The 21,200-nt window shown below is 41.3% G+C and overlaps 1 protein-coding gene across 1 annotated transcript in view; it reads right to left on the reverse strand.

Moving 5' to 3' along the window:
• The window catches only part of ADCY2 (adenylate cyclase 2), a 515,387-nt gene that overhangs the window by 104,482 nt on the left and 389,705 nt on the right, over positions 1-21,200 (reverse strand). Inside the window, exons 13-14 of the mRNA XM_010588063.2 lie at positions 18,530-18,599; positions 15,824-15,921 (exon numbers count right to left, since the gene is read on the reverse strand). Coding sequence (XP_010586365.2) covers positions 15,824-15,921; positions 18,530-18,599 — 168 coding nt within the window. The remainder of the gene's footprint in view (positions 1-15,823; positions 15,922-18,529; positions 18,600-21,200) is intronic.

Here is a 21,200-nt window from a genome sequence, read left to right on the forward strand (position 1 = left end):
GGCACTGCTTGGAAACTCTATGGGGCAGTTCTACTTTGTCCTAAAGGGTCGCTATGAGTCGGAATCGACTCGACAGCAGTCGGTTTTTGGGAAGCAGGAGCCCCGGGTTTGACTCCCAGCCAACGGACCTCATATGCAGCCACCACTTGTCTGTCAGTGGGGGCTTGCCTGTTGCTATGACACTCAGTAGCACAAAATCAATTCAGTCAATATGTCAGAAACTCACAAATAAAATGCCATTAAACTTTGTCCTACTTTTTCCCTTTTCAAGACAAAAATCAAAGTAAAAGTATCTCTTTTGAAATGAGTATTTAAGTCAAAAAGAATCTAAGTAAAAAAACAGTTCTAAGATATTTAAGATTCTAATTTGGCTACTAATTTTTTAAAAGTGTTATTCTTAATTCAACATGATCAATAAAACACCTGATATTTAGCAATACTTTACTTATTGTATTTTAGATGAGGGTTTACAGGGCAAATTAGTTTCTCATTAAACACATTAATACACATATTGTTTTGTGACACTGGTTGCCAACTCCACGACATGTTAAAACTCCCCACTTCTCCACCGTGGGTTCCCCATTACTAGGTTTCTTGTTCCCTCCTGCCTTCTCGTCCTCGTCCCTGGGGTGTGTGCTCATTTGGTCTCATTTTGTTTTATGGGCTTGTCTAATCTTTGGCTGAAGGGTGAACCTAAGGAGTGACTTCGGTACTGGGTTAAAAGGGAGCTCTTGGGGTTTCTCCAGTTTCTGTCAGACCAGTAAGTCTGTTTCGTTTCTTTTTTTTCCTTGTGAGTTAGAATTTTGTTTTACATTTTTCTCCATTTCTGTCCAGGACTGTCTATTGTGACCCTGTCAGAGCAGTTGGTGGTGGGAGCCAAGCACCATCTAGTTGTGCTGGACTCAGTTTGGTGAAGGCTGTGGTAGTTGTGGTCCATTAGTCCTTTGGACTAATCTTTCCCTTGTGTCTTTGGTTTTCTTCATTCTGTCTTGCTCTAGATGAGACCAGTGGAGTACCTTAGATTGCCTCTCGAAAGCTTTTAAGACCGCAGATGCTGCTCACCAGAGTAGGATGTAGAATGTTTTCTTTATAAAAAACTATGTTATGCCAATTGAGCTACATGTTCCCTGAGACCATGGTTCAATGGGCCTTCATCCCAGTAATTCGGTCCCTCAGGGAGTTTGGATGTGTCTATGGAGCTTCCATGACCTTGTCTTGGTCAAGCTGTGCTGGCTTTCCCAGTATTATGTACTGTCTTACTCTTCACTACAGTTAACAATACTTTATTTACTTTTTAAAGCATCATTGTTTTAAGAATTATGCATGAATGGCTTACTGCTACTATTGTTAGGTACCATTCAGTTGGATCCAACTCATAGAGATCCTATGCACAACGGAAGAAACACTGTCTGGTCCTGTGCCAATTGTTGCTACTTTTGAGTCCACTGTTGCAGTCACTGTGTCAATCCGTCTCATCAAGGTCTTCCTCTTTTTCGCTGACCCTCTACCTAAACAAGCATGATGTCCTTCTTCAGGGACTGATCTCTCTTAATGGCATGTCCAAAGTTTATGAGATGAGGTCTCACCATCCTTGCTTCCAAGGAACACTCTGGCTATACTTCTTCTATGACAAACTTGTTTGTTCTTCTGGCAGTCCACGGCATATTCAATATTCTTTGCCAATACCGAAATTCAAAGGCATCATTTATTCTTTGGTCTTCCTTATTTCATTGTCCACCTTTCATATGCATATGAGGTGACTGAAAATATGGGTTGGGTCAGGTGCACCTTAGTCCTCAAATTGTCATCTTTGCTTCTCAACACTTTAAAAAAGGTCTTCTACACCAGATTTGCCCAATACGATATATCATTTGATTTCTTGACTTCTGCTTCCATAGGCATTGATTGTGGATCTAAGTAAAATGAAATCTTTCAGAACTTCAGTCTTTTCTCCCTTTATCATGATGCTGTTTATTGGTGCAGTTGTGAGGGTTTTTGTTTTCTTTATGTTGAGGTGTAATCCATACTGAAGGCTGTGGTCTTTGATCTTCATCACTAAGTGCTTCAAATCCTCTTTGCTTTCAGCAAGCAAGGTTGTGTTATCTGCATATCACAGGTTGTTAATGAGTCTTCCTCCAACACCTCCACAGCATACAACAACAGCAACAACAACCAATACCGATGCCACATTCTTCTTCACATAGTCCAGTTTCTCAGATTATCTGCATGCCATACAGTTTGAATAAGTATGGTGAAAGGACAAAACCCTGACACACACCTTTCCTGACTTTAAATCACGTAGTATCCCCATGTTCTGTTTCAATGACTGCCTCTTGGTCTAAGTACAGATTCCTCACGAGCACACTTAAGTACTCCAGAGTTCCCATTCTTTGCAATGTTATCCATAATTTGTTATGATCCACACAGTTGAATGCCATTGCACAGTCAATAAAATACAGGTAAACATATTTCTGGTATTGTCTGCTTTCAGCCAGGATAGATCTGATCTCAGCAATGATATCCCTTGTTTCACATCCTCTTCTGAATCAAGCTTGAATTTCTGGCAGTTTCCTGTTGATATACTGCTGCAACTGCTTTTGAATGATTTTCAGCAAAATTTTACTTGTGTATGATATTAATGATATTGTTTGATGATTTCTGCATTCTGCTGGATCAACTTTTTTTGGAATGGGTACAAATATGGATCTCTTTCAGTCAGTTGGCCAGGAAACTGTCTTCCAAATTTCTTGGCACAGATAAATGAGCACCTCCAGAGATGCATCTATTTGTTAAAACATCTCAATTGGTATTCCGCCAATTTCTGGAGCCTTGTTTTTTGCCAATACTTTCAATGCAGCTTGGATTTCTTCAGTACCATCAGTTCTTAATTCTATGCTTCCTCATGAAATGACTGAACATCGACCAAATCTTTTTGGTATAGTGATTCTGTGTATTCTTTCCATCTTCTTTTGATGCCTCCTGCATCTCTTAGTATCTTCCCCGTAGAATCCTTTAATACTGAGACTTGAGGCTCAAATTTTTCCTTCAGTTCTTTCACTTGGAGAACGCTGAGCATGTTCTTCCCTTTTGGTTTTCTAACTCCAGGTCTTTGCATATGTCATTATAATCCTTTACTTGGTCTACTCGAGCCGCCCTTTGAAATCTTGCATTCAGCTCTTAGACTTCATCATTTCTTTCATTCGCTTTAGCAGCTCTACCTTCGAGAGCAAGTTTCAGAGTCTCTTCTGACATTCATTTTGGTGTTTTCTTTCTTTCCTTTCTTTTTAATGACCTTTTGCTTTCTTTGTGTACGATACCCTTGATGTCATCCCCCAACTTGTCTGGTCTTTGGTCATTAGTGTTCAATGCTTCAAATCTATTCTTGAGATGGTCTCTAAATTCAGGGGGCATACACTCAGTTTTATACTTTGGCTCTCATGGACTTGTTTAGTTTTCTCCAGCTTCAACTTAAACTTGCATGGCTTAGGATAATCCATTTAGTTTGGTAGACAAGATGAATGAAACTACTAAAAATGCGAAACCAATAAATGTTTAATCTTTATTGGATTTTGAGTGTAGCTCAGATTCTGATAAAGTTATACGTACTACAGTTACATGACAGACAGAAGTGAGAAAAACTCCAAAAAGAGGATCCAATAAATAATTTAATTATATGGCTTCAAATTCTGAAACCAGAGTCAAATTTGATTACGGAACAACAGGAAAGATGTAAGGCATTCTTTCAGGAAAGTACTTCCTATTACTAGTCCTTCCAAGGTTGTATATTCTTCATTATTGGTTATCCCATCATTCATTCATTCACGCACCCATTTAATAATTTTTCTCTTTAAAAAAAAAAAAGACATTTTACAAACAAAATAAGAAAACCTACAATACAAGTATGAGGATGTCAATCGATATGTGAGGGATTCATCAGAAGTGAGAAGCACCATTCTCCCAATTAAAATGTATCACATCTGTTGCCGTCAAGTCGATCGGCCTCATAGAGACCCTATAGGCCAGAGTAGAACTGCTTCATAGAATTTCCAAGGAGCACCTGGTGGATTCAAATTGCCGACATTTTGGTTACCAGCCATAGCACTTAACCACTATGACACCAGGGTTTCCAAAATGCATCATACATATGACAAAATTTTTTCATAAGGGGGACAGAGGAGCTACCAGATATAAAGAGGGTGTGCGAAGGCAGAATGCTAAGCGTCCTTAAACTAAATGGCCCGGGGTGGAAGCGGTCAGGAGCTGATACATTCCATAGAGCTCGAGTTGTAACATCTACACAAGGTAGGGTTTTCTCGAGCATTTTCTTAGTTGGAACTGGGGCAGAGCTCTTGAGTAAAGACAAGCCATGAAGTGCTGTCACACCTGAAAAAAGGGAACAGAAACTCTGTACACCGGGCTGACAATTTTCAGGGAAGCTGCCTGTCTAGGACCATGAGTGGAAAAAAAGCCCAGGATGGTGAAACAGGCTGCTCAGCCATATTGAAACCCCAATCAACACCCCCTCCCCTCTCTCTGTCTTGCTAACCACAAGCTTGTTTTGAGCAGGAAGTCACAGCAGGTAGTGGCTCCATCCACTGCGTAGCCCTAGTTACACCTTGAAGCATGCACAGATTGAAATCACATTCTTCAACTGACCCCCCCTCCACCCCCATGGGAGGCATGGGAGGGCTAAAGGCAGAAAATTCCGGGTACCAAACCCAACCCCCTGATGCCACTGGAAACAAAAAGCTCCCCGGCCCCCCTAGTCAGCGAGCACATGGCCTTAAGATCAATAGACCCCACGCGCTCCTTGTATGCACAGACAATAAACTTGCCACTTTCTGTTTCCCTTGGAATCAGTGTCCATCTTATTTCAATCAGCTAATAAGACAAGAACCTGAGTGGCGTTCGGTTACAGTGGCACAGTGGTTAAGCACTCCACTGCTAACCGAAAGGTTGGCTGTTTAAACCCACCAGCCACTCCAGGGAAGAAAGGTGTGGTAGTCTGCTTCTGTAGAGATTGTTGTTATGTTGTTGTTTGGTGCTGTTGAGTTGGTTCTGACACCTACTGACCCTCTGTACAACAGAAAAAAATGCTGCCCAGTCCCGCGCCATGCTCACAATCGTCATCCTTGAGACCACTGCTGCAGCCACTGTGTCAATCCATCTCGTTGAGGGTCTTCTTCTCTTTTGGTGACCCTGTACTTTACTAAATATGATGGCTTCTTTAGGGACTGATCTCTCCTGACAACATGCCCCAAGTATGTAAGACACAGTCTCGCCATCCTTGCTTCTAAGGAGCATTCTGGTTGTACTTCTCCCAAGACAGATTTGTTCATTCTTTTGGCAGTCCACAGTATATTCAATATTCTTCACCAACACCACAATTCAAAGGCATCAATTCGTCTTTGGTCTTCCTTATTCATTTTCCGGCTTTCACATGCATATGATGTGACTGAAAACACCATGGCTTGGGTCAGGCACACCTTAGGCTTCAAAGTGACATCTTTGCTTTCCAACACTTTAAAGAGGTCTTTTGCAACAGATTTGCCCCACACAATGCATCTTTTGATTTCTTAACTGCTGCTTCCATGGGTGCTGATTATAGATCCAAGTAAAATGACATCCTTGACAACCTGAATCTTTTCTCAATTTATCATGATGTTGCTTATTGGCCTAGTTGTAATGATTTCTGTTTTCTTTATATTGAGGTGAAATCTACACTGAAGGCTTTCAGCAAGCAAGGTTGTGTCACCTGTATAATGCAGGTTGTTAATGAGTCTTCCACCAATTCTGATGCCACATTCTTCTTCATATAGTCCAGTTTCTCTGATTATTTGCCCAGCATATAGATTGAATAGGTATGGTGAAAGGATGCAACCCTGATGTACATCTTTCCTGACTTTAAACCACAACAGTACCCCCTTGCTCTGTCCGAACAACTGCCTCTTAGTCTATGTACAGGTTTCTCATAAGCACAATTAAGTGTTCTGAAATTCCCATTCTTCCCAATGTTATCCGTAATTTGTAGTGATTCACACAGTCAAATGTCTTCGCATAGTCAAAAAACACAGGTAAACACCTTTCTGGTATTCTCTGCTTTCAGCCAGGATCCATCTGACATCAGAAATGATATCTCTGCTTCCATGTCCTCTTCCGAATCCAGCCTGAAGTTCTGTCAGTTCCCTGCCAATATACTGCTGCAGCCACTTTTCAAAGATTTTCAGCAAAATTTTACTTGCATGTGGTATTAATGATATTGTTCGATAATTTCCACATTCGCTTGGATCACCTTTCTTGGGAATAGGCATAAATATGTGTCTCTTCCAGTTGGTTGGCTAGGTAGCTGTCTTCTAAATTTCTTGGCATAGACGAATGAGCACTTCCAGCAGTACATCCATTTGTTGAAACATCTCAATTGATATTTCGTCATTTCCTGGAGCCCTGTTTTTCGCCAATGCCTTCAGTGCAGCTTGGACTTCTTCCTTCAGTACCATCAGCTCCTGATCATATGCTACCCCTTGAAATGGTTGAACGTTGACCAATTCCTTTTGATACAGTGACTCTATGTATTCCTTCCATCTTCTATTGATGTTTCCTCCATTGCTTAATTTTTTTCCCATAGAATCCTTCACTATTGCAATTTGAGGCTTGAATTTTTTCTTCAGTTCTTTCAGCTTGAGAAATACTGAGTGTGTTTGTCCCTTTTGGTTTTCTATCTCCACGTCTTTGCACTTGTCGTTGCTGTTGTTAGGTGCCATCGAGTCGGTTCCAACTCATAGCGACTCTATGCACAACAGAACGAAACACTGCCTGGTCCTGCACCATCCTTACAATCGTTGTTAAGCTTGAGCTCATTGTTGCAGCCACTATGTCAATCCACCTCGTTGAGGGTCTTCCACTTTTCCACTGAACCTGTACTCTGCCAAGCATGATGTCCTTCTCCCGGGACTGATCCCTCCTGACAATATGTCCAAAGTATGTAAGACGCAGTCTCGCCATCCTTGCCTCTAAGGAGCATTCTGGCCACACTTCTTCCAAGACAGATTTGTTCGTTCTTATGGCAGCCCATGGTATATTCAATATTCTTCCCCAAAAGCACAATTCAAAGGTGTCAATTCTTCGTCAGTCTTATTGTCCAGCTTTCACATGCATATGATGTGATTGAAAATACCATGGCTTGGGTCGGGCGCACCTTAGTCTTCAAGGTGACATCTTTACTCTTCAACACTTTGAAGAAGTCCTTTGCAGCAGACTTACCCAATGCAATGCGTCTTTTGATTTCTTGACTGCTGCTTCCAAGGCTGTTGATTGTGGATCCAAGTAAAATGAAATCCTTGACAACTTCAGTCTTTTCTCCGTTTATCATGATGTTGCTCATTGGTCCAGTTGTGAGGATTTTTGTTTTCTTTATGTTGAGGTGCAATATTTACTGAAGGCTATGGTCTTTGATCTTCATTAATAAATGCTTCAAGTCCTCTTCACTTTCAGCAAGCAAGGTTGTGTCATCTGCGTAATGCAGATTGTTAATGGGTCTTCCTCCAATCCTAATACCCCGTTCTACTTCATATAGTCCAGCTTCTCGTATTATTTTCTCAGCATACAGATTGAATAGGTATGGTGAAAGAATACAACCCTGATGCACAACTTCCTGACTTTAAAACATGCAGTATCCTCTTGTTCTGTCCGAACAACTGCCTCTTGATCTATGTAAAGGTTCCTCATGAGCACAATTAAGTGTTCTGGAATTCCCAGTCTTCGCAATGTTATCCATAATTTGCTATGATCCACACAGTTGAATGCCTTTGCGTAGTCAATAAAACACAGGTAAACATCCTTCTGGTATTCTCTCCTTTCAGTCAGGATCCATCTGACATCAGCAATGATATCCCTGGTTCCACATCCTCTTCGGAAACAGGCTTGAATTTCTGGCAGTTCCCTGTTGATATACTGCTGCTGCCGTTTTTGAATGATTTTCAGCAAAATTTTGCTTGCGTGTGATATTAATGATATTGTGCTATGATTTCCACATTTGGTTGGATCACCTTTCTTCGGAATAAGCATATATGTGGACCTCTTCCAGTCAGTTGGCCAGGAAGCTGTCTTCTATAGTTTTTGGCATAGACAAGTGAGCACCTTCAGTGCTGCATCTGTTTGTTGAAACATCTCTATTGATATTCCATCAATTCCTGGAGCCTTGCTTTTTGCCAATGCCGTCAGAAAAGCTTGGACTTCTTCCTTCAGTACCATCGGTTCCTGATCATATGCCACCTCTTGAAATGGTTGAAGATCGACTAATTCTTTTTGACGTAATCACTCTGTATTCCTTCCATCTTCTCTTTATGCTTCCGGTGTCGTTTCATATTTTTCCCATTGAGTCCTTCGCTATTGCAACTCGAGGCTTGAATTTTTTCTTCAGTTCTTTCAGCTCGAGAAATGCCCAGCGTGTTCTTCCCTTTTGGTTTTCCATCTCTAGTTCTTTGCACATGTCATTATATTTCTTTACTTAGTCTTTTCGAGCTGCCCTTTGAAATCTTCTGTTCAGTTCTTTTACTTCATCAATTCTTCCTTTTGCTTTAGCTGCTCGATGTCCGAGAGCAAGTTTCAGAGTCTCCTTTGACATCCATCTTGGTCTTTTCTTTCTCTCCTGTTTTTCAATGACCTCTTGCTTTTTTCATGGATGATGACCTTGATGTCATTCCACAACTCGTCTGGTCTTCGGTCACTAGTGTTCAATGCTTCAAATCTATTCTTCAGATGGTCTCTAAACTCAGGTGGGATATACTCAAGGTCGTAGTTTGGCTCTCGTGGACTTGCTCTGATTTTCTTCAGTTTCAGCTTGAACTTGCATATGGGCAATTGATGGTCTGTTCCACAGTCAGCCCTTGGCCTTGTTCTGACTGATGATATTGAGCTTTTCATCATCTCTTTCCACAGATGTAGTCAATTCGATTTCTGTGTTCCATCTGGTGAGGTCCATGTGTATAGTCGCTGTTTATGTTGGTGAAAGAAGGTATCTGCAATGAAGAAGTCGTTGGTCTTGCAAAATTCTATCATTCGATCTCCGGCATTGTTTCTATCACCAAGGCCATATTTTCCAACTACCGATCCTTCTTCTTTATTTCCAACTTTCGCATTCCAATCACCATTAATTATCAATGCATCTTGATTGCATGTTTGATCAATTTCAGACCGCAGCTGATGAAAATCTTCTATTTCTTCATCTTTGGCCCTAGTAGTTGGTGTGTAAATTTGAATAATAGTCGTATTAACTGGTCTTCCTTGTAGGCGTATGGATATTATCCTATCACTGACAGCACTGTACTTCAGGATAGATCTTGAAACATTCTTTTTGACGATGAATGCAACACCATTCCTCTGCAACTTGTCATTCCTAGCATAGTAAACTATGTGATTATCTGATTCAAAATGGCCAGTACCAGTCCATTTCAGCTCAATAATGCCTAGGATATCGATGTTTATGCATTCCACTTCATTTCTGACGATTCCCAATTTTCCTAGATTCATACTTTGTACATTCCAGGTTCCGAATATTAATGGATGTCTGCAGCTGTTTCTTCTCATTTTGAGTCATGGCACATCAGCAAATGAAGGTCCTGAAAGCTTTACTCCATCCACGTCATTAAGGTTGACTCTACTTCAAGGAGGCAGCTCTTCCCCAGTCATCTTTTGAGTGCCTTCCAATCTGGGGGGCTCATCTTCCAGCGCTATATCAGAGAATGTTCCACTGGTATTCATAAGGTTTTCACTGGCTAATGCTTTTCAGAAGTAGACTGCGGGGTCCTTTTTCCTAGTCTGTCTTAGTCTGGAAGCTCAGCTGAAACCTGTCCTCCATGGGGGACCCTGCTGGTATCTGAATACTTGTGGCATAGCTTCCAGCATCACAGCAACATGGAAGCCGCCACAGTATGACAAACTGATGGACACGTGGGGGGCACTTGTCATTATAATACTTTACTTTGTCTTCTCGAGAAGCCCTTTGAAATCTTCTGTTCAGTTCTTTGGCTGCATCAATTCTTCCTTTTGCTTTAGCTGCTCGATGTCCGAGAGCAAGTTTCAGAGTCTCCTCTGACATCCATCTTGGTCTTTTCTTTCTTTCCTGTCTTTTCAGTGACCTCTTGCTTTCTTCATGGATGATGTCCTGGATGTCATTCCACAACTCGTCTGGTCTTCAGTCATTAGTGTGCAATGTGTCAAATCTGTTCTTGAGATGGTCTCTAAATTCAGGTGGGATATACACAGTCATAATTTGGCTCTCGTGGACTCGTTTTAATTTTATTCAGTGTCGTCTTGAACTTGCATATGAGCAGTTCATGGTCTGTTCTGCAGTTGGCCCATGGCCTTGTTCTGACTGATGATATTGAGCTTTTCCATCATCTCTTTCCACAGATGTAGTTGATTTGATTCTTGTGTATTCCTTCTGGTGAGGTCCATGTCTATAGCTGCTGTTCATATGGGTGGAAAAATGTATTAGCAATGGAGAAGTCATTGGTCTTGTAAAATTCAATCATGTGATCTCCAGCATTGTTTCTATCACCAAGACCATATTTTTGAACTACCAATCTTTCTTTGTTTCCAACTTCTGCATTCCAATCACTGGCAATTATCAATGCATTTTGATTGCACGTGTGATCAATTTCAGACTGCACAAGTTGGTAAAAATCTTCCGTTTCTTCATCTTTGGCCTTAGTGGTTGGTGTGTAAGTTAAATCATAGTCGTATTAACTGGTCTTCCTTGTAGGCGTATGTATATTATCCTATCACTGACAGCGTTGTACTTCAGGATAGAGCTTGAAATGTTCTTTGTGACGATGAATGCAACAGCATTCATCTTCAAGTTGTCATTCCCGGCATAGTAGGTCATGTGAGTGTCTGATTCAAAATGGCCAATACCAGTCCATTTCAGCTGATTAATGTCCAGAATACTGATGTTTATATGTTCCATTTCATGTTTGACTACATCTAATTTTCCTAGATTCATACATTCCAGGTTCAGATTATTGTTTTTTTTGCAGCTGTTTCTTCTCATTTGGAGTCATGGCACATCAGCAAATGAAGGTCCTGAAAGCTTTACTTCATCCATGTCATTAAGGTCAAATCTACTTTGAGGAGGCAGCTCTTCCCCAGTCATCTTTTGAATGCATTCCAACCTGGGGGGCTCATCTTCCAGCAGTATATCAGACAAAGTTCTGCTGCTATTCATAAGGTTTTCGCTGGCTAACTCTTTTTAGAAGTAGACTGCCAGGTCTTTTTTCCTAGTCTGTCTTAGTCTGGAAGCTCAGCTGAAACCTGTCTGCCATGGGTGACCCTGTATCTGAATACTGGTGGCATAGCTTCCTGCACCACAGCAACACGCAAGCCCCCACAGTAGGACGAAGTGACAGACACATGTTGTTGTTGCTGTTTCTGTAACGAATATAGCCTTGGAAACTGTATAGGGCAGTTCTATTCTGTCCTACAGGGTCACTATGAGTCGGAGTTGACTTGATGGCAACAAGTCTTTTTTTTGGTTTATGAAGAGTAAGATCTCTATTTTGTTCCATTCCAGGCAATTGACCTAAATTAATATGTTTCATTTTTCATGCAGGTGCATTGATTTAAGGATTTAACAAGAGATTGTGGCTTGAACTGGTGGACCCCATAAGTAGCTATCAGAAATAAACTGAAAAGTATCCCATGGAGGTCCTTTTACATCACAGAACATATGAGATTCCCACAAACCACAAGCCCTGCTGCTGCTGGACTCACATTCATGTTAAAGGTAACAGAAGAAAACACCCATCACAGGAAAGTCAACAGACAGATTAAAGGGCAGAATGTACGCATTTATGAACCATGAATAACAGAACAAAACAAGTCATATTTTCAAATATACACTTAAATGTCCAAAGAAATGAAAACGAAAGACCAGAATTCATAAGACAAAATAAGAAAGTATAAGAAACGATGGCAGGTTTTGTAAAGAATAGGCTCCTTATGTTGAAGAAGTAAAAACAAACAAACAAAAACACAACAAAAACTTCAAAGTTAGAAATTTAATGCAGTTGAGATCACCAGAATGCAGCATAAATAAAGAGGTGGAAGCTTGGAGGAAAAAGTACAAGGCTTGGAGGGAGCACACACACAAAAAAGCACAATGTGCAGCTAATTGGAGGGAAGCCTATAAGAAATAGAAGAGTAGCATTTTGTAAGGAGATAAAGGCAGACAATTCTCCCAAACTAGGAAAAGACATGAGTTCTCAGTTTGAAAAATCACACTGAGTCAAGTAAGAACAAACACACCTAGAAACAATGTAGTGAAAATGTAGCAGAGGGAAAAAAACAAAAACAAAGACTATATGCAGACACACATGAAGGAAAAATAGAGTACCTAAAAAGGAGTTTCATCTTACTGACAGAAGACATTTCATTAACAACAACAGAGGCTGGAATACAATGGAATAATACCATCAGAATATTGAGGGAATCTAAGAATTCACCTGGAATTTTATACCCTGCTGAACTATTATTCAAGACTGAATGTGGCATAAAGAAGAGAAAGATACTTTAATGCAAAAAATGGCAGTTATTGTTACAGACCTTCAATAAAAGAATTAACAAGTTATATATATATATATATACACACACATATATATCAGTAAAAAGAAAAATAAACTAGAAGAAATAATTTTTAAAAAGCAATGGTAAGCAAATAAATTGGTAAAAATGTGGGTAAATCCAAGTAAATATTAACTGTTTGAAACCATCTGGAACCAAAATTCTAGGAAATGATTAAATAGAAGATATAAAGATTTGATCAGAAATAAATACTTCTAAGGCACTGGAAAAGAGAGAGTACGATCAACCTTGGAATTTAATAAATTAAGAATATGAATTAAAGATTCAATGGCCATCATTAAAAGATAAATACAAAGATAGGTGGAAACTCTGGTGGCGCAGTGGTTAAGAGCTACAGCTACTAACCAAAGGGTTGGCAGTTTGAATCCACCAGGTGCTTCTTGGAAGCCCTATGGGGCAGTTCTACTGTGTCCTATAGGGTCGCTATGAGTCAAAAACGACTCATGGCAACAGGTTTGGTTTTTTATATAGACATGCAAGTTCCTAACCAGTAAAAAAATCAACAGAAGCTGATCAATCCTTTAGAAGTTAGGCAAGAAAGTTTGGCAGGAAAATGGACCAAAGAATAGTCAGGTAATTGCAACCCAAAATTAGATGACAGAAATGGGTCCGAGCACATCGGTAAATAAAAGTGGAATGAAGCCACATTACCGTGCAGCAAAATATCAGCTTGCAATAATTCAAATAGAAGCTGTTTTTAGGTAACAGTAATGGTCCCAAGGGCAAAGAGGCACATCTAAACACAATATGGCACTGATATCTGTAGTCTGGACTCAGGCATACATGTTTGTTATATTACTGTGTACTTTTCTGTACCTTTGATATACTTCACCACAGTAATTATTTTTAGAAAAAATAATGACATTACAGTGAAACAAGAATGAAGGGAGAAGACTAATATAACATGAAAGACGAGGTGCAGAGAAAGCGCAGCTCTCAAAATTCTCTCTCCTTACTGGAGGCCAGACATCTTACTCAGGTCCCCCTAACTGCCAAATCAAAGAGATAAATGCAACCAGACCAGGTTTCACCATGTTCATGCTCAAAACTCAACTTTCTGTTCAAGGAAAAAACAAACAAAAAAGAAATAATACTTATTTGGCTGCTAACCAAAAGATTGGAAGTTCAAGTGCTCCCAGAGGTACCTTGGAACAAAGGCCTGCTGGTCTACTTCCAAAAAATCAGCCACTGAAAATGCCGTGGAGCACAGTTCTACTCTGACACACATGGGGTCATCATGAGTCACAGCAGCTGTTTTATTTTTGTTGGTGCTGAAGCCTAAGAGAACAAGCTTCCCTGGGTCCTCGTACAGATACAACACAACAAAATAAAGGCAGACACATCTGCCTGATGTGCTTTTTAAGGTTGTAATTCCATGAGATGTTTTCCTTGGTCCCAGGAAGACTTTTTGTCTTGTTGGGTGGTCCCAGGAAGACTTTTTGTCTTGTTGGGTGGTCCCAGGAAGACTTTTTGTCTTGTTGGGACCCATCACTTAGTATCCTAGTCATATTCTCCTCCCTCAGCTTCTTCTCACGGGCGACAGATCCCTGTAACTATGATGTTGGTAACTGACATCCAGTCAGCCCCCAACTCATGGAGATCCCATCCGCGACAGAACAAAATGTGCCTGGTCCTGAGCCATGCCCATGATGAGTTGCAGATCAAACTGTTGAGTTCCATAGGGTTTTCATTGTCTGATTTTCCGAAGTAGGTTGCCAGGTTTTTCTTCCTAGTCTGTTTTAGTCTGGAAGCTCCTCTGAAACCTGTTCTACATCACAGCAACATACGAGCCTCTGCTGACAGATGGTGGTGGCTGCACGTGAAGAGCATTGGCCCTGAATTGAAGCCGGGTCTCCTGCGTGGGAGGCGAGAATTCTACCACTGAACCACCACTGCCTCAACTATGAGGTAGGGAATATAAAAATACTCTTAGAACAGGAAGATGTAGATAAATGAATACATTTACCTACTTGGGAGTAATAATAAGGGCCTATCTCTCTTGGCAATGCTTGCTTTCCTTATGTAACTTCTTAAATGCCCTTCTATGTTGGGTGGCTAGCCCTACCCCTTGGTGACAGTCGTCTCTCTACCATGTGGCACCAGAAGGAGCTGGATTGGTTCATTTTTTTGTTTGTCTGGAATAGAAAATGTGTATGCTCACATCAGGAAATTTCGCTTAAGGATTTGGCCCATGTACTTCAATGCTAATATTTGGGGAAAATCTATCTTGGAGAAAGTACAGCCAGAATGTTCCTTAGAAGCAAGGATGGTGAGCTTTGGCTCACTTATTTGGACATGGCATCGAGCAGGACCAAGTGCTGGAAAAGGACATCACGTTTGCTAAAGTGGAGGGTCATCGAAAAAGAGAGAAACCATCCATGAGATGGACTGACACAGTGGCTACAACAACAGACCCGGGCATAGCAATGTTGCGAGGATGGTGCGGGACCGGGCAGCGTTTTGTTCTATTGTATGCAGGGTCGCCATGAATCAGAGCTGACTTGATGGCAACTAACAACAGTAAACAATAGATATGTCTATTAGCAACAATCTCTGCTGACTTTGCTCTTTCTCATTCAAGTTTACTGGGCCAAATTTCATAGGTTTCGTATTAGATAATACAGAGATCAAAGTAGGAATGTTAAATTTATTATTCTTATTTCTTAAATATCCTTGGAAGCAAGAATGGCAAGACTTTGTCTCATCCTTTGGACATGTTATCAGGAGGGACTTGTCCCTGGAGAAGGACATCATACTTGGTAAAGCAGAGGGTCAGCAAAAAAAAGAGGAAGACCCTCAATGAGACGGATTCACACAGTGGCTGCAACAATGGGCTCAAACATGATGATTGTGAGGATGGTGAAGGACTTGGCAGTGTTTCATTCTGTTATACACGGGGTCACTATGAGTCTGTTATACACAACTGACTCAGTGACACCCAGCAACAACAATAAGAAATATCCCTAAAATGTAAATCAACATGTCCACCTTGAAAATTCAGTTATCACTGTAAGTAAGCCTCTTCCCTTCTTCCTGGAACATGAGCTAGCTCTGCTGTGACACCACAGACAACCCCTGAGTTTGGAAATTAGCACCACTGGAGTCCCTCAAAAGTAACTGGACCCCAATGGGAAAGAACCCTGCCAAGCCAGTGGCAGAATCCCCAGAAAACCCGGCCACTTACTTGGGTAACACGAGGATCTGCACGAGGAAGATGCAGAAGAAGATGAGGCAGGCGCAGGTCACGTAGTACTTGAATGCTGGCAGGGCCGTTGCTCGGTACTAAGGGGGAGAGAGAAGCCACCGATGAAAGACCTCCAGGGAGGGCTGCACACAGCTGCCTAGCTGCCTCACTGCCCCAGGACACAGTGCTCTGGTCAACTGCAGACGTGGCAGCAATGCGCTGAGGACAACGGCTGTTCATAGCAGGCCTTGAGGGCGCCTCCCCTAACTGAACTGTAGCAGAGTGAATTCCAGAGGCCACCCTTTGTATGGGTGAAACTCTTCGGAAATCCACTGATGTCACTGAATCATTCCATTGAGGGGAGAGAGGGCCCCTGGTGGGAAAAGTGAGTGAGCGCACTGAGGGACCAATGGATCGTTCAGGTGCCCTACAATTAAGTCTGATGCCTACAATTTTGTGAAGAAAAGGCGTGACTTTTCACATAATAATTAGTATTGAAGAACTTCAGGGAAATTTATTAACTTTTCGGTCTTAAAGCTACTTAGAGGTAGTGGTGAAGTTTCCAGACAGAGATGGCTGGTGGACTTTGTTCTAGGTTTATGACCATTCCCTTTGCTTCTCCAGAGCCTGGCTGGCCGGCAGTTCTCTTGTCCAGCAGAGTCAGCAGGGGGCCACACAGCTTTTCCCACCATCCAGGACAGTAAACGGACCTGTGGGCAGTTCTACCACCTGGCAGTGGGCCTGGTTGGTGTAGTTCATGTAGGAAAGAAGTCAGACAGGGCCACACTCAGAGGGTGGTAACAGTGATCTCGAAGGCTTAGCACCCTTATCACATGCCAGGACCATAGATGGTCTCCATGCTACTCATCAATCCTCACAACGCCCAACAGGCAGGAACTAGATTGCCCTTATTTTTGGGTGAGGCAAGTCTGGCCCAGAGCACTGGGTACCATGCTCACGGAGATAGTTAGCTCATGGCCAACAGTCAGCACACAGAGAAACCAGGATCTTCACCCAGACAGACTGACCCCAGAACTTAACTTCCAATCCTAGCACAAAACTGACTCTCAAAAAAGAGGGTTTTACAATAAAATTAAAGGAAGTAGAGTCTTCTAGACACTGCCAAGGGGTTTCCTGGAAATATCGGCAGGTTGCATTAGCTATATTTGCCCAGATGTTTCCCAAGTTATGGAGAAGCATTTGTATTTCTTGGGTTTCAGGCTCAGGAGTGCTGAGTGGTGGCTTTCCAGTTGCTCCTTTGCTCTTTCCTCCCCATGTCCCTGTGCCTCTTACCAGTCTGCGGCCTGAGGAGCAGTGGGGTCAGGTGGGCGGAAAGTGAGCTTAAATCTCTGTGCTCTCTAACGTTGGCCTCACAGTTGGCCTCTGCAAATGTGTGCATGCGGAAAGTGAAGCAAGGGCTGCAGGTTTTTATGATGACTGCCTTCTGCTTACTAGAATATTTTTGGTGGCTTTTGTGACTTAGTAGCCAAGGGAATTTACAAGACAATGAAGAACCTATGTCAGCCTAATGGCTGAAATGTGATCACATCCTATGCATCTGATCAAACCCTTATCTTTCTTAACTTCTCCAGGACTTGGAAGAGAGATAGAGTGGGAACTGGCATTATGGTCTTAATAAAGAAAAACAGACATCTACTAGAAGGAAGTAACCTAACATTTAAACAATAACTAGCCATTTGTATTTGTTAAACTAATTCAAGGATAAGATGGGCAATGAAAATAAATCATATTAAACATCCATGTTTCTTTGATATCTGTCAAAGTCCTTTACTCAGAAGGAGACAACTGACCTTATAGACCATTAACACAGAAGGCTTTAATGTAACCATACAATCTAATACTGATGAATTTTGGAAGGAATTGTGATATTTGATATTTCCATTCAATATCCATAAAACGATGAACTGAATTTTCTCAACAGAATTTTAATAAGAGTGCTGCCACCACTGCTATTAATATAATAGCTTTTGTTCAAACCAAGCCCGTAATTATGTGGCTGGAGGGTGGAAATTATCTCCAGCTCTTGTTCCCTTTCTGATCAGCACAAAACAAAAGGCAAACGAAATAAGGCTGACCTAGAGGAATGGCTGTCCTTTCTACAGTAATTCATTTTAGCAAATCCTTGTTAAGTTTGACGTGGAAAACTGTATGTCTACTTATTTATTTGTGCCTGAGATAGTTCTTACTGTAGGAGTCATAAAGTGGAAGTACTAAAGTCCAAGAAAACTTAGAAGTTTGGGTTTTCTAACTTTTCCAAAAAGGTGCTGAATACACATCTCATATTTTTGTCAAAAAGGTTAAAAAAACTTATTTGTGTAAAGACACTGTAGATCATGAAGAATTTCTTATTTATTTTTAAACATTGTCTAAGAAAATTTCACATGGAGAAAGCAGAGATCCCTTCCTGGCCCTTTTCCTTTGCCCTGTCCCGGAGGTGTTGCAGACACTATTAACTGCCGGGAGTGTTAAAGAGTAGCAGCTAGCCACAGGAGACACTTGGAAGTAAGGAATATGATAAAACAACATATGCAACGAAAACCACGAGAAAAGCCAGAAAGAAGCCTGGATACAGTCAAAGGTGTTTAGGGGCCACACGTAAAACAAAAAACATGAACACAATTTCACGAAGGAATTTAAAAAAAATTTTCAGAGACATCAACTGATTTTGAAGAAGAAATAGCTTACTTCTTTTTCCAGTATTTTATTGTAGAAAAATAGCGAGATTCTCTGGATGTCTTCGGATTTGAGCCACTGCCTGGAAGTAAAAAGAAGAGACACTTCATAAAACCTCCACCCCAACGTGGAATGACGTCTTTTTCACTTTTTTTTTCTTTTTAAATAAACCACATTCTTCTGTCCTTAGGGTAGAACATCCAGTACCAAATATTTTTTGAAAATGGATAATACCAACTAACTGAATACAGAGTCTGTGTACTGTTATCGGAATCTGCAAACCCTACTGATAACTAATAGACTCATATTCCTTTGCTGCCCTCCCTGGGAAATTCCACGTCACAAACCAACTGTCACAGCAAATTGAAACCCAGGTTCTCCATGTTCAGTGACCGGGGAGCTACATCACAGAGAGGATGCGAGTGCGCCCAGAGTCATCCGCTGGCACGTCACTGAATCGCTGGCGGCGTCATCTCCTGAAGAAGCGGGTTTCTGGAGAAGCACTATCGTTTTCAGCACGACAACACACAGAGCGTCCACACCACTGGAGTGTCTTCAAGCTCTGCGCGAGGAGGTTTTGCTCCTGTCACACTTACTGCCATTTTGTCCAGTTCTTCAAAATACAAACATGGTTCTGAATACGGTTTTCAAAAAATTGGTAAAAATGCTCACGGAACACGAGATCAGCTCAGGCCACCAGCAAAATATGGCTGTGCACGCACACACACACACACACACACACACTCGGGTGTTGGAAACGTAAATAAAAATGATACAGAAGCATGCATTCTTACGCATCGATGGGCTTCCAGGAATCTGACTTAAAAAGGACGTTGCAAGTAGAGAAAGAGCTTACGGACAAAACTTTTCACTAGACTGTCTCATGTAGCTGCAAGCTAAACAGGGACTCCAGGTGTTCAGCTAAGTCTGCTGTGCACGGCGTAACACCAGACACAATCACACCCTTGGTGATAAACACACGTTTTATGAAACAAAGTTAAGTGGAATAGGAAGATACACGTTTTATACTGACAAGAACAGGAATGTAAGAAAAAATCCCAACCTATGCATCAGAAAAATGTCTAGAAATAAATACCAACAAAATACATTACTCACTTGTTGGGGTCATAAGTCACTGAGGAATTTATAGGTCTACATTCCTAATTTCTCTTAAATACTTTTATCCTTTAAAAATATATAATCTCAGAGGCATATATCTGTGCATATATCTAGACGTCCGTATCTATACTTCTCTATAGCTAGAGAGATAAATGCTGCTGTTGCATGTCTTTGAGTCGATTCTGACTCATAGCGACCCTACAGGTCACGACAGAGCTGACCCATAGGGTATTCTAGGCAGGAGTCTTTATGGGAGCAGATCACCAGGTCTTTTCTCCCATGACGAGCCGGTGGATTTGAGCCACCAACCTTTCAGTTAGCACTGGAGTGTTTAACCACTGCTACACTGGGCCTCCTTTATACATGCAGATATATAGATATAAATACAGATATAGAGAATATTTATATCAGGACATCACAGAGAAAATTGTTTATATGTATTTCCAAAAGAATTTATAACCATTGAAGCAATTGCCAATTTACGTGACTCCCTAAATAAAATACTTGAATATAATACAATATTATGGATTCTGACTTGCTGAGACATGTTTGGGAGATAAAGGAAGGGTGAAGGCTTTTGAAGACCCAGGAAAAAAGGCCAAGTGGAACTGTTACACTTAATCCAATAATCAGCAAGAGAGGCACCCTTTGTTTTCAGACAAAAGAGACCAGCTGCTGTAGAGCTGACCCCAATCCATGGAGACTGCCTGTGTGAGAATAAAACTGTGCTCCATAGGGTTTTCAGTGGTCAATTTTTTGGAAGTAAATTGCCAGGCCTTTCTTCTCAGTGTTCCTGGATAGGCCTGAACTGCCAGCCTTTCCTTTAACAGCCAAGCACATTAACATTTGCACCAATCAGGGACTGAGTTCAGATTGTTGTTGTTGGAGCCATCAAGGCGGTTACCACTCATAGTAACCCTGTGCACAGAAGGACAAGACAATCCCAGGTCCTGCGCCATCCTCACAATCATTGTTACATTTGAGCCCATTGTTGCAGCCACTGTGTCGATCCAGCTCATCAAGAGTTCTCCTCTTTTTGCTGATGCTCTGGCAGTGGTTAATTGCTCGGCTACTAGTCCGAAGATCACTAGTTCATATCCACCAGCCACTCCTTGGAAACCCTATGGGGGAGTTCTACTCTGCCCTATAGGATTGCTATGAGTCAGAATCGACTTGATGGCACCGGGTTTGGTGTTTTTTTGGTTTTCTCTACCTTACCCAGCTTGATGTCCTTCTCCAGGGACTAGTTACTCCTGATAACATGTCCAAATACATGAGAAGAAGTCTCACATCATCCTCACTTCCAAGGAACACTCTAGATGTACTTCTTTCCAGACAGACTTGTTCATTCTTCTGGCAGTCCATGGTACACCCAATATTCAATATTCTTCGCCAACACCATAATTCAAAGGCATCAATTCTTCTTCAGTTTTGCTTATTCACAGTCCAGCTTTTACACATGTATGAGGCTGCTGAAAATATCATGGCTTGGGTCAGGTGTACCTTAGTCCTCAAAGTGACATCTTTGGTTTTTAACACTTTAAAGAGGTCTTTTGCAGCAGAT

The sequence above is a fragment of the Loxodonta africana genome, chromosome 2, assembly GCF_030014295.1.
Source record: "Loxodonta africana isolate mLoxAfr1 chromosome 2, mLoxAfr1.hap2, whole genome shotgun sequence".
In the NCBI taxonomy this organism is placed as follows: Eukaryota; Metazoa; Chordata; class Mammalia; order Proboscidea; family Elephantidae; genus Loxodonta; species Loxodonta africana.